At 38.4% G+C, this 14,824-nt stretch overlaps 1 protein-coding gene across 1 annotated transcript in view; it reads right to left on the minus strand.

The window, feature by feature from the left end:
* Positions 1 to 7,990: 7,990 nt before the first annotated feature.
* NAA16 (N(alpha)-acetyltransferase 16, NatA auxiliary subunit) overlaps positions 7,991 to 14,824 on the minus strand; it is a 55,336-nt gene continuing 48,502 nt past the window's right edge. Inside the window, exons 14-19 of the mRNA XM_009574133.1 lie at positions 12,593 to 12,786; positions 11,752 to 11,860; positions 11,151 to 11,249; positions 10,439 to 10,582; positions 8,882 to 8,979; positions 7,991 to 8,607 (exon numbers count right to left, since the gene is read on the minus strand). Of these exons, the coding sequence (XP_009572428.1) occupies positions 8,407 to 8,607; positions 8,882 to 8,979; positions 10,439 to 10,582; positions 11,151 to 11,249; positions 11,752 to 11,860; positions 12,593 to 12,786 (845 nt within the window). The 3' untranslated portion in view covers positions 7,991 to 8,406. The remainder of the gene's footprint in view (positions 8,608 to 8,881; positions 8,980 to 10,438; positions 10,583 to 11,150; positions 11,250 to 11,751; positions 11,861 to 12,592; positions 12,787 to 14,824) is intronic.

Consider the following 14,824-nt stretch of genomic DNA (forward strand, 5'->3'; position numbering starts at 1 on the left):
GGGAAAGAGAAGACCCGCAGGGATAGCAGTAGCTGATGTTTTTGGAGAAAAAAGGGATCTCTGCAGCCACTTTGTGACAGGCCAGTGTGGCCACCAGCCACTGTGGTCCTCATTCCTCAGGAAGGCCAGGGCTTCTGTCAAGATGGGCAATGCTGATGAGAGATTGTGGTAAACAGCCATATGCTGAGGCAACTTTCTTTTGATCAGTTATTTCTTGCTGCCATTTCCCCAATGCCCACTTCTGCTCCTCAGAGATGGCCAATATTGTTAGATTGTCCATGAAACATGTTAAGAAGAACCGCGCATGGCCATAGCCAGGGCTCTGTTTGAGCAAATCCAGGAGGAGCATGGTTTCTGCCAGGAAAACATACTACTTATGTTTGGAGGTGAGGGAGAGGAATTTGTACCTTCCATGAAGGAAGGCCATGAAGAAAATATTCATAGCCTGATTCAACGATGTATGGGCTGCTCCTCAAATACTTGATTAGACATTGCTGTCTTTTCTACATATCTACATATAATTGGGAGATAAACAACCTATATTTGCTGGGTTAGGTTCCTGCTAAGCTGTTGATTCGAATCTATTCACAGAAGTGAACAGCAAGTGCCAGAGCCTGAAGCAGGGAGAGAGGCTGGAGAAGTACAGCGGGGAAGAGATAAAAAGTTTTTAGCAATTGCCAAATGGGCTCAAGAAATCCTGTGGATCTACATCTTTCAGCACAACATCTTACAGTCTAGGTGGCACAACACAAACAAAAAGGATATCAGCCTTGCAAATCTCAGTATTGCAATAACTGTTTTTAGAGGTTTGGCATCCTGAGGTGCCTGTAACTTTGAATTGGATATAGGGGTTCCCTGACAGCAGAATTGTCCAGCCTTTAGATTTTTAAAGAATTCTCTGCTTACTAAAAAAGAAAGACTCTAGTGAAGCTGTAGGCTCCCAAAGAGAAGATTTACACCTGTCGTGGTTTAACCCCAGCTGGCAACTAAGCCCCACCCAGCCGCTCGCTCACTCCCCCGCAGTGGGATGGGGGAGAGAATCAGAAGGGTAAAAGTGAGAAAACTCGTGGGTTGAGATAAAGACAGTTTAATAGGGAAAGCAAATGCCGCGCACACAAGCAAAGCAAAACGAGGAATTCATTCACTACTTCCCATCGGCAGGCAGGTGTTCAGCCATCTCCAGGAAAGCAGGGCTCCATCTCGTGTAACAGTTACTTGGGAAGACAAACATCATCACTCTGAACGTCCCCCCCTTCCTTCTTCTTTGCCCAGCCTTATATGCTGAGCATGACATCATATGGTATGGGATATCCCTTTGGCCAATTGGGTCAGCTGTCCTGGCTATGCTCCCTCCCAGCTTCTTGTGCACCTGGCAGGGCACGGGAAGCTGAAAAGTCCTTGACTAGCATAAACATGACTTAGCAACAACTAAAACATCAGTGTGTTATCAACATTATTCTCATACTAAATCCAAAACACAGCACTAAACCAGCTACTAGGAAGAAAATTAACTCCATCCCAGCCGAAACCAGGACAACACCTATTGATGTCACTACAGGCCTGTTTGTTTTTCATTGCCTCTGTCCCAGAGAAGCAGCTTGTGGATGCTTCAGCATTCACAAATCAGGCAGCTGAGTGCCGTAGTCATGAACAGTGCAGTAACAGTCAGGTACCTCCTGCCATTCCTACACAGGCACATGGGAGGGGGTTACAGGTAAAGTGCTTGTGGTCCGAGTTGGTTCACCTATGGATGCTCTGCAATGCCCAAGCTAACCAGCAGTACATGTCCTCACCACCTGGATTAGCACTCTAACCCCTGAGAAAATGAATCATGGTCTCTCCATGGATCCCAAAGTAATAAATTTATCCATGGCAAATCTAACTGCTTCAGTCCGTTGGTTTGAATTTCCCTAGAAAGACATTTAGACCTGCAGGGAACATTATTAATAGAAGTAAAAGTTCCTTCAACTTCAGATACTCCCTGAGCTCATTTCAAATATAATCGAGTGCGTGGCTTAGCTAAAATTTGATTAAACATCTCCAGTGACAGTTAACAGACTCCTTTGGTGCCTGACACCTTTTGTGGATCCCTGGATATCTTTTGCACTACTATTTTCAAAGCGAGGCATCAGGCACGTATAGTTTGCTTATGTTTATAGATAGGTTTTATGACAGTTTGTTACTCGTGGTATAAACCCTTGTCTTGAACGAGGGCTGCTCTGTGCTAGGCACTTTGCATGGGGAACAGGAAAGCAGCTCCCGCTCTGGTCCTCACTTCCTGGTTTGCTTTAAGTTTGACCATTTGTCATATGAAATCAGTCCTGGAAATACCATGTATTTCCTTCTCCTGCCCTACTGCATACCTAAAATACCTCTAGGAACCTCTCAAGACCTGAACTTCCTCTTCAGCATTAACAGCACATTCTCAAATACTGTCTAGATGTGAAATACGTTTAAGCAGTAAAGTCTGAGTGGTAAACAGACAGCATATTTAGTCCATGATAAAAGGCTAATCTTCAAGGCCAATATATTCTGCCTCAGCCTACAGGCATTGAGAAGGACTACAGCTTCTATTCAGAAGCCTGAGGAGAGGAAGGCAGGAACTGAGTTGACCGATGCTTTCTGCATATGACATGGGATCTCCCAAAAGGTGCTTCTGACCATCTGTGGGCTCAGATACCCTCTCCCAGATACCCTCGCCTCTGTTCTCAGCTGGTGTGAAATCAGCCCAAGCAACCACGCTCTCAACTTCAGATCCCCAAATCGATGCCTATGGAGAGCTGGGTTATATGAATATGAGTCTAATTCAGCCATTTAAGCACATACAAAACACTGACCACCTCTCTCCATTGCCTGAAAGAAAAAAGAAGATAGGCATTTTCCTATGCTCTTACTACAAAACCAGAAAACACCTGAAAATAAACAAGACGGCAGCCTTTCGTCGCTATGAAGATATTCTGGAAGCAAGGCTTCCCTCTAGTGGAAAATCCATGAACTGACCACTTTTCATTAACACCTGCCGTTTCAGACATGAAAAAACAAATGCCAAAAGTACATACAACGATGCTGTTGAAACAGTAAATGGCAAATGCATTCACATATGAAAACACCATTATGCTTGAGTCTTTTGCGTCACACTTAAAGGTTGACTTCTTCCTAGCTGAGGGATTCATTATTTGGCAAGTCTGGAGATGCTAGAGCTGGACAGATGCGAGAAACTGCCCCTTCTGCCATTAATTGCTAATTCTGGACTAAACTTTTGTTACCCATACGAATATCAAGTACAGGATTTTCCATTAGGGCCTGGGCTTTTAGAACAGGCTTATTCCCTATGATGATGAGTTTGCCTGCCTTGGGGTATGCCTCCCTCCCTGCCCGCTTGTGGGAACGAGAGAAGGAAAGAGGGGGTACTCATGTGAGATGGCAGTAGTACTGCAGGACCCTAGGTGAGACTGGATGCTGAGTCAGCGAGTTCTCATGACGTTTATGTTGTTAACACAATTATTTGGTTTGTGCAGGGATAAGCAATAGGGATTTATAAAAGAAACCCACAACAAAACAGCTCAAAACAAAAGGTTTTTCAAATATCCACAAAATGACAGGTAAGTAAACTTATTTACTGTAATTTATAGCTATCACAATAGTTTCACATCCACACTACGTAAGGCATTTTGAAGGTTTTGCCAAGACTGGTAATAAGCAAGTGAAGCCTAACTAACCTGTATCTACACACCATAGCAGAATACTTAATGTAATCACATAGGGGCTATATGAGCACAAAGGCTGCAGAACATCTGTTGTGGACTGCAGCAAATACACCTAACCCAAGTTCCAAGTCAGAATTGTGCCCATGTCTCTCTGTTGTATGCATACTCCGGTGGAATTAGTTACATACTTAAGAAGCACTGCTGCTACTACCATCATTTTCAGCTCCTCCCAAAACCGTTCCACGGGCCTCGAGGAAGGGCACAGCCACAGCTATGGCACATCTGGACTGAGACGCCCAGCCGTGTCAGCGGCTTCTTGCGCCAAAGGAGGTGCAGCATTTTTGATACCCAGCTGGTCAGCGTGGATAGATGATGAGCCATAACGGCTCATGGTTCAACCTGCTAGCACTGAATCCCAAGAAGAGGCACGAACGCTACCCAGCGACACGCTTGCGTTGCAACTGAAGGTGAGCTGGCCTGTCTCAGATTGCTCCTTCTCCTGCTGCTTCCCCCGCGCTAGTTCTGGCGATCGTCTGATGAATTCATTAACCACCAGAAATTAGACCAGTCAAAAAATAAAGTGAAACATTTCTGTCAGTTCAGCAAGCTGAATTAGCTCTTCACTAAGCGATGCCCCGAACTGATGCTGCCAGGCATGTTGAGATCAGCGAGGTCCTGCATTCTGCAGGCAGCCTTTTGCTAGACTGTTGCTGCATTTGCATGTTTTCCTTCTGCCTGGACAGCAAATCCCATCTTAAGGTAGCTGTAGGTTGTTAGGGCACACATCATACCATGCCCATCTGCAACAAAGATTGTGAGAATGCATCGCAAGACTGTGAAGCATTTGAATATGGTATTGATAAAGACAACTGATAAAAAAGTTAGTGATATATTGATAAAAAAATGTTTTTCTATTCTATTTAATCTGGCCTATATAGAAATGTTTATCTGCCAGAGAAAAACAGTATGATTTCCGTGATTAATCAAAGGCTTCTTTCTTATTGTTAAACAAACAAACAAGAAAACAAACTAACAACAAAAACAGGGTAAAAATACTCAAGCACATTGCAAGACCTGGCATTTGGTTTGGTCTTTAGCAATTCTTCTAGACTTTTCAGGTTTTAATCAGGAATGAGTTTTCAAGACTTAGCTATAGCTCTAGTTGTAGATGATCAGGGCTTCAACTCCCTGCCTACACTAGTGACTTCTCCTTAGCAGAACCACTGCTACAATCAAACAAAACTTTACCAGTCCTTACCACAAAGACTGTCTCCAACTGAAATGTGCTATACATTAATAGCTTCATTGACACAGGTCTGCTTGTGGGTGGCCACTTACTTAGGGCCTGATGAAATTGCTGCCTTGCTCTTTATGCATCAACTGAAGCCAGGGCAGAGATGCAGGAGAAAAGCGATGTGTAGCGTAAGTTGGTCACTCCTTCCTGGGGGTCAATGGAATAAATGGTGCTGAAAATGGGAGATACCCTAGTCTCAGCCATTGTGTGCTCTCTTGGCTAACCTCATTTGAGAGAAAATAACCATTCTCAGATCTGAGACCTGAAAAGATCAGGTATAGGGTGTGACTGTGCTGGGGCAAAGGAGATCTAAGGCTCTTCAACTTCAGAGTCACCCCCACATGCTAACTCGATCTGGATTGTCCACAGCCAAGCAGTTATTTTGATGCCAATGGACTGATAAGAAAAAGAGAAGCTACCTCCTGGGATGTCACATTTGCTAGAGAAAGAAGTTTAGGGATGGGAAAGTGGAACAAGAATGACTATAACTGACTGTCAAAGTGGATTAAATTATTTTTGAGATGATGAATCAGGTCAAATTGGACAGAGGAAAAAAAGCAAGAAAGTAATGAAGAACACAAGAACAAAAAAGATTAGAACGCAAGAACGATCAAAGAAAGATTAGAGCTAGGCCAGCTGATGTATTTTAAAGTTTAAACATTGAAATGTGAAGCACCGATTCTATGACATATAAGCTCTGTTAGCATTTATATATTACAGCACATATCCTCTGGGACAACTTAATAGGCCTGTTAAGTTTGATGCCTTTTCTAATTCAAGTTACTGAAAAGACACCGAATCTTTTCAGAATAGTTTAAAGAAAAACACCTTTCCTTGACATCTGTTCTTCTCCATTAGTTTTGTTATCCTTCCCATACTACCCTACTCTCTCTTTGCAATGGTCTACGGGATTGCCAAGCATCTATTATCCCAAGCAATTCACACCTGCGATGACAGCCCTGGAGAAAGCTTGGCAGCTTACGCCTCCAGCAGTTCTAAGAGAAAACCAAACCACACACTGGCTGACAGAAGACTCAATTTTTACATTTTCAGAATTCTCAAAGGAGTTCCTACAATTCTTAGTCTAGAAATCAAAACTATTCGTATACTTTCTCAAGGAATAAACTGCTGAAAAGATACCCCAGGTATTTTTGCTCAAGTCTGATTTAAAGTGTCACGTTAAACAGATACCAGAGGACTACATTAGCAGTCTTATCTATAGCACCACAGCCTTCTTTTGAAGGCCTGAATTAAATCTCTAGCAATATAAGTGTCATCACTATAAAAGACAGAAGACCATCATACGACTTCATGTCTTCACCTTATGCGGGCTGATGAAGTGCTTCTAGGGTACTGCTGAGCCAAACCAATCCCATCATGGTCAACTACCTCTCCCTGCTTGAGCCATCTTCAAGCAAGTTGTTCCACAGCAGACGGCACACAGTGAATACAAGACAAAACCATCTCGCCATATTTCTCAGGGTAGTATGTTACTATATAGAGAGAGATACATGTCTCAATGTGCTAAATAGTGATTTTTTTTTTTTTTCCTTAACTACTTGGAGAGTTCACATTAAACCAGTGAATGTTGCAACTGAATGGAAAAAACCTAATGAACATGATGGCCTGAAGTTTGATGTCCATAAATACGCAAAAATTCCAAACCAAAGGCAAGTGTGTACAAAATAATTTATTACAGCATAACATATGTTGGCAATATTTTACAGTGAGTCTTCCATTCAACAATTTTGAATCTAAACAGATGACACACAAAGGAGAATTTTAATTAGAACAGTTTATTTGTCTTAATAAAATCCCCTCTTTGTGAACTTATATTTGCCTTTGAGGGGCTAGTTAATATTACTGAAATTATTTACATTGCAGTGAAATAAAAACAAACCAAGATCGAATGATTCCGTTACAGTTTCCAGAAAACGGATTTTCTGTACAAGCCACAGTATCGTTATGTTTTGATAGCAGTTCTTATAGAATGTAAAGCTGTCATATATAGCCATTTTGTCCAGCAATACTATGCTTTTAATAGGTATATTAGATTCAGACTTCCATTTTGATGTATTGTATATTAAACAGTTAATGCACCAGAATACAAAGTAAGAAAAAGGTTCATTATGGTTTGTAGTCAGCCTCTTTGTGCTCCCTTAAATAGTTTTTAAATGTAAAACATACTCCTCACATACTACTTGCTTTGCAGCACCTAAAGCAATAGTATTTAGGCATGAGAAGTACTGGAGTATTGGCCACAAGTGGACAACTAAGACTTTTAATGGAGGCAATACAGTAAACTTACCAGTAAATTTTTATTATGTAGAGAAGAACTGCATTCCCCATTACTGTACCTTCTGCATTTGCCCAAAATTGGAGCAGCTTTTTCAACTTAAGTGTCAATAGGTGAACAGATGGGGAGAAACCAGAAGGAAGAGGAGGAAGGGGAAGATGGAACAAAGGACAAACAACAGCATCAAATTCATTATGTTTTCACAGGGAATTGCTTCAGGATACTCAAATGTAAAAATGTTAAACTGACCATAAACTTAAGGAAACAATAACTATGGAACACAAGTTAGAGAAGTTTTCAAAAAGCCTTAGTGTTTTGGGTTGTGGGGTTTTTTTTTTTGTGGTGGGTGTTTTTTGTTTGGTGTTTTTTTGTGGTTTTTGTTGTTGTTGTTTTGGTTTTTGTGTTGTGTTTTTTTTGTTGGTTTGGTTTTTGGTTTTTTTTTTTTTTTTTTTTTTTTTTTTTTTTTTTACACAAACCTAATCTTCATATCCATCAACACTGGTTCCATATAAGACACACACCTGACAAAAACATGCAAACCCCCAATGCTTTCATTGTCACTGTGCTTCAAAAGAAACCAAACTGACCAAAGATAAAAATAAAATTAAAAAAGACCCAAACAAACAAAAACCCAGGAAAAGAACTAAAGAACAGTATAAGATGAAGAGGGCAATTCAAGCAGCACTTCAGTCTTAATCTGCTAAAACGCTCAAATGATAATTTATTAACAAGATATGATCACATTTATCTGTATATGTAACGACACTTATGTGAAAGCAGTCTTTAACATCCATATTTTTTGTGAGGGAGGGCTGATGGATTATTAAAAGACTTAAAACTGTACAGGTATAAACATGAAAAAAGCTGATTAAGAATAATGTTTACATAAATATTGGCAGTTTTCGTTGGGAGGAAAAAAAAACCTAATAGCATAATCCTTTTCATTTAACTATCCAAATATTTTGTTTTATATCTGTTATCGATATTAAAATACAACCTGGAAAAGTAACCCTGATCTGTATCCAGCCAGCATGTAATGAGAGTCAGAGTTTTGTATACATGTGTGCATGTAGGTATACACACGCACACAAGGGCTTGCACACACTACTTCAAATTTCGTTTGACAGCAAATCATGGTTAATGGCTGTATGATTCACAGATGCAATGCTGCTATCGTCCTCGTTCGTGGCAGGCATAAAGGCAGACGTAAAAGGAAACAGTTTATGACATGCTGCTTGATATTCTTCACATTGAGTGTGGCAGCTTCCAAAACTGCCATCAAGCAGTGCCTCAAAAACCTTTGTTAATGTCTAAAGAAACAAAAGTAACAGTTAATAAGTGTGATTTACAATTGTTTTATTACTAAAAAGATGTACTGTTAAACAATACTAATCTGAGCAAACACAGGTTCTCTGTTGGTGTTCAGATTATCTTATAGTTACTTAGGGGAAAAAATGTGAAACCTTGTTCTTTCAAATAATATTAATTTATCATGATATATGAAGCATGTACACTATCCTGCAGTTAAATTTACATTATTTAAGATCCCACACATTTTTTGGCTTTAAATACTGTATCTTGTACCTTCACATTTTTGTCTCTCATGTTTTTATCCAATCTAGTAGCAACAGCAATTGCTTTTTCTTGTCTCGATTTGTCCAGGAAATACATCATCTTTGCACCTTATCACAAGAAAGAACATAACATTTAGATAATAGCATTCCTAAATGCAGTACCACATATACAGACACACAGAATCCGAAAGCTTATAAATCAACATGAATTAGGACTTCTTACAAGTTTTTGTAAACCATATTTTCCTCTTATTTGTAACTTAAAACCAGTGAAACTAAAGCTACTTTGAATTTTATTAGAAGCATAAGGATTGAGTAACACAGGAGATCTGCTTCTGCAAAAGTGAAATGCCTCACTTTACCCGTCAGTCAAGAAATACACATGAAGAGTATGTTGATGACTAAGCCCTTTAAATCAGCAGGCTAAATGAAATCCATCCTACAAATATATAAGCAAGTAAAAGACATTTTCTCAGAGATACTCTGAATTCTTTTGAAAAGTACTGGAGGTAAGTGAACAATACAGTTACTAAACAATTGTGGAACACAGTCCGGAAGAAATTCAGACCAGTATATGTCCGTATGGCAGAAAGTAAGGCCAACTGCACTACTAACCTGGAGCTGAATTGCCTGCTGAGATATCTGTACTTGACTTCACAAATCTTGAGCCTGCTCACAGGAAAGGGGTGCAAGTATTTCTCTCAAGATGCTGTCCTGAAACAGGGATCTTTAATGGCCTCTGTAAGTTTGGGTGAGTTTCCTAACCTTCCTTTAAGACAGATGAACAATCCTCTGAAGCTAACTTTCTCCAGTGATTCTGGACAGACCCTGGGTAACTTTCACAAACAAGGTGAGATTAGTACTGTTCTAAGTACTTTAAATGCCTGATAAATCTACACTTGTTTTTGCTTACTAACTGCTGGAGAAGTGTTTTGTTTTCTCCTCCACTAGCTTCTCAGGTGACATCAATTTTTATTCCAAAACTTTCTGTATTCAGTAGACATGACAAATTTAAATTCCAACTTCCTTTGACTTAACTCCAGCAGCTACTTGTAGTTCTTCTACACAAATAGTGTAAGAATGTCATATTTCAACATTTTCACTGTTGACCATGAAGGACAAAAGCAAAAGTAGCGTAAGAAGTCTGTCATGATATTTTTATTGATGCCTGTTGCTAAGTGACAAAGCTATGAGTAGGAACAGAGACATTCCAGCTGATAAGAACACAGGGAGAAGCACTGCTTCTAATATATAGGATTTTTTTGTTTGTATTTTCTAATAATTTCAAAACTAGAAGTTGCAACAGGAGGGATGACAGTGCTTCCATACTTATATATCTGTGGTGGTTTGATCACGCTTTTTGGAGGTAAGAAGCAGGTTCCTTATGCATCTAATAACGAAGTGTATGAGTTTTTTTTTTTAACATGGTAAAAGCAGGCAGAAAAAAACCCAGTGTAAATGTGAATTTCTGGCTCATTGGAATTTATGTATGAATTATGGACTGCAGATAAAGATTTGGGATTTAGATCACATCTCCTTTTCAAGAGCATTAAAAAGTTAAACAAACCTGACAGTTGGTGCTGAATGGAGGTAGCATTGTGTTTGAGAAATTCTTCATTAAAACTTTCCAAGTTTTTATTAACAAAGATTTTCTGCATTTCTTGAGTTAGGACCTTGCTCACAATTTCTGGGAGGTTACTATGGTCAGATACTAGAAGGGGGAAGGTAAGAGGGAGAGAAGCAAAAAAAACCCAAAAAAACCACATTTAAACAACTGTAGAAAACAGTGTGAAACCATAAACATCACTGCTAAAATTCCCATTTTTAAAAATTTGGGCACAGAAAGAAACACAAATTTCAGTTCAAACAGATGAAACATTCATAAAGGGTGCTCTGTCACGTAAACTTTCTGCTGCAAGTTCACAACATGTACTTTGCTTCAGTCAGAATCCTTCTCCCATATTTTCTTAAAACTTACTTTCTTAAAACTTATAAATTTCAAGGATCTTTGGAACACCTACTTCTCTGAAATCTAGCCAAAATGAGTTATTGGGTCCACCTGGTGGATTAATGGAGGAAGGAGTATAATATAACACATACACAGTACCCTGCATAGCACCACCTGTGTTTTCCTGGGTATTACCAAGGAAAACAAACCATTTATTTTTCTTCGTATCTGTTTGTGTTTCAAGAGTATTTATAGATTACAAAAATGTCATCATGTTCTTGTACAGTATACTTCCTGTATCTTTATACATACGTACTTCCTACACACATACCAGCTTTAGAGAATTTAATCAAGCACTCATGTAGCCATGGGTTATTACTGTTGATAGCAAAAGCTCTTTTGACAGACTGTAACATTAACAGAAACTTTCCTGTGGAAGGAGAAAAAACAAAAACATACCAAGATTAAGAATACAGAACTTTTTATATCAACTACTGTTCTCTTTAGTAAATCTAGTACAAACATTAGAAACATCAATGCCTACACAGAATTAGAAAGAAGATTTATTTATCCCATCTAAATTGCTTAATAAAATAGAAATGCCTGCTGCTCGAACTCTGGCAACACTGCATAGATGATGTTACTATCTGTTTGGCTTTGTTTTCCCTAGATAATTGAAGATCACACTGCAAATATCTTTCTACAGCTTTTATTAGTATATACTACAACTTACTTTGCTCTTAGTTTTTTTTGTTTATTTTAACGGTGGCTAAACAAAAATGCTATTTCACCTATTATTACTGGGTATGATGCAATCCCCAGCTTCAGTCAAGTATCTGTTCCAGACCATTTTAGGCTACACTCAGATAACATAGGCTGTAATGAAGGGTTAAAATTTTGTAGAGCAAGAATAAAATTATGCAGTACTTTACCTTTTCTAAAGTATATTTCAAATGCTAATAAATGTGTTTCTATGTCATCTCCAATAAGATTCTTAAGTGGTATAAGGAACTTAATGGCTTCTTCTAATGGATTTTCTACCTGTTTTAATAAAAACAGTGAAATTTAAAGCTTAAAATAAATGTCAAATACAGAACACCAAGGACAGTTTCTGTTATTCAGAGCATTTAAACAACCAGAGGCCAAAAGTGAACTGTTGATAGCTTTCTGAATTGAACCACAACATTTTTAGTTGAACAGCAAGATTTAAAAGTGTTTACTCATGATTTCATATTGACAAAGACAACATCATTGCTAACTCTGACACTGCTTATGTAATGTACTCAGTGTTGTAATTCAGATTTAGGAAACAATTGAATACAACCACTTTAGACACAAGCTTAAACTTCTGAAATTACTGTAATAAAGGAGATAGTTCTTTGTGCTTAGAGAAATACTGGGTCATGTCTTCAAATTTTGTGAACTGTAATCACATTTCTATTAGTTTTTCTCTATTCACTGTATAAAAACTAGAGTTCCTCAGGCAAGAAACATCTTTTTGTTCAGTATCCACTTGAATGAAGGATGGCCTACTGTTCAAGAAAACACCCACATTTAAAGAAAGTAACAATATTAATATAGAACTTTGATTTATTAGGGGAAAAATACTACTTTTCTTTAGTGTAAATAAAGATAGACTACAAAAAGGTGTCTTTACATGCAAAAGTGATTTTTAAAAAACCCTGAATTCTTTTAGGAGAACCTGATAGTAATCCCATATTACAGGCTTTTTATGATAAATCACACAAATTTAACATGAAAGACCATGCTAACCCTTTCCAGTTTTTCAGGAACTAGCTCTTCCCTGGGTCCACTAGTTTCCTCCTCCTCCTCATCTCGCTTTTTCTTTTGATTCTTTTGTTGTCGCTCTCTTTCTGCATGTTTTCTTTCCTCTTCAAGTTTTGCTTTCTTCTGTGCTCTTCTTTGCTTGCTAAGCATTTTCTTCAATTCTTTGGCTGAGAGATTTTCTACAGATTAAGGTAACAAACAGATAACTTACATTAATAGAGTATTTAATTAAAAATCTTGTTTCTCTCAAACAACACTCAGACATGCCACTACACTCCTCCCCCATATCAAAATGGAATACTTTTACAGCGGTTTCCACAAATATTAGCACTTCCCAGACTATCATCACTATAAAAGTCCAACATTACTACTGGATTACTGTTGACATCATAACACAACACTTGATCTTGCATATTTTCTCTTACATAGTTGTTAGAGAAATCTCAACTATTTCAAACATTAAATACATCAAGTTGTTGCTTCTATGACAGGTTTTACCATAGAAAATGGACAATGGTTTTCAAGAGTTATACCAAGCTCCCATACTGACTGTACCTCAGCTGCCTTCTAATGCTAGCTAGAAACATCAGACAGACTTACACTCCATCTTAAAACAAGCTTGTTATCTTTCATTAAAGTTTCTGAACAATATACAGCCATGATAATTGCACTGATTTTCTGCAAATGCCATGGGATAGCTAAATGGATGCAAGCAAAACCAGGTTTGCAGTGAGGAGAGGTAAAATATTCTGGTATGCATTAGCAGGACCATTATATGAATCTTCAGGCTGCTTGCTGTGTTCAGATTTTTAGACTGGACTAGCATTTAGATAAACCAAGAAGGTTTAACAGTTGCATGAAAAGCAGAACACACAAAACATGGTTTCCTACAGGTTCCCATAGAAGTGAGGAGCCTTCAGCCCCTCCATTCACCCCTCTTTTTTCCTTCCCTGCTGTCCCACTGACCTGACCAGTCTAGCCAGTGTAATACTGTAGCTTCCACTCTGTTTACTCTGGTGTTTTCACCGAGAACAGGATTTGTGCTAATAATGTGGCAAGGAACAGAAGAATGGGCTATTGAGGAACTAACACATCTTTTTTGTGGCTATGGCACCGCGACCTCTCCGCTGGGGCCAGCCACCATTCTGAGATAGGGAAGCAAGGAGAAGCAAGCATTCTTTTGACCCCATTCATACAGTGCTGTCTTCCCCCGAGGATGAGACTATTGAATCCCAATGCACAGCATGCAAATGAACTAACATGACTTCTTATACTCTTCCCCACCTTGGTTTCTATGACATATTGCTATCAAGATACTGTGTCACACACTGATCTTACATTATATACAGAAACAAACTAAAATTGGAGAGAAAAAAGATGCAAGCTGAACTGTGGTGTGAAATGTACCTCTTTTTATATGTACTTCATTATACATAGGCAGATACGGAAAAACTCATTATTCACCTCTAAGTGAAAGGTAAGATTGTATTAGCAATATTAAGTGGCATTTTTGGTTTAGTTTAGCTTGTTCCGCCACGTCAAATATTCTTCCCTTTGCAAAGAGCTAGACATTAATTTCACCCCTTCAGTCAACAGCGACTGCAGTGCAGACAGTAGCTGCAATTCCACAAAAGGAGAAGCAACTATTTATCTTAAAGGAAAAAAACTCATAACTCATTTGTCATTGAATCCTCAGATTTCAAAACCACACCCCACTGGTTTCCTAAGAAAGTCTGCTTTCAATTTAACGCTAATTTTAAATAGTTTCTGAAATCTATTAATTTTGCTAATACACACTTATCCATGTATTCTTTGGTCCTGAAGTTATGTGAAAAATGAAATGTAATGCAGTATTAACTAGTATTACCATGTAATAAATTACACTAGATCAAAATTAATTCTTACAATTCAGAGTACTTTCACTTTTTAAGATTACTTTCCCACAAAATCTACCCATTGTTTCATAATTCATCTGTTCATTTATCTTTTGTTTAAATGGATAAATGCCTGAACTGAATTTGATTTTTCCTCTTAATATTCTGAAGTGCCACTCCTCCTCCAGTACTTCAACTATAGCTAGGTTCATTCGTGTACTAGTTTTACAACGATGAGAACAGAGAGGAAGAAAGCTGTAGCATGTTATCTATGATCTCTTTTCAGTTACCAAATCGTGGCAGAAAAGAGGAAAAACCTGTGTATGTTACAACTCATTTATTC

Source organism: Fulmarus glacialis, unplaced genomic scaffold, assembly GCF_000690835.1.
Source record: "Fulmarus glacialis isolate BGI_N327 unplaced genomic scaffold, ASM69083v1 scaffold1943, whole genome shotgun sequence".
Classification (NCBI taxonomy): Eukaryota; Metazoa; Chordata; class Aves; order Procellariiformes; family Procellariidae; genus Fulmarus; species Fulmarus glacialis.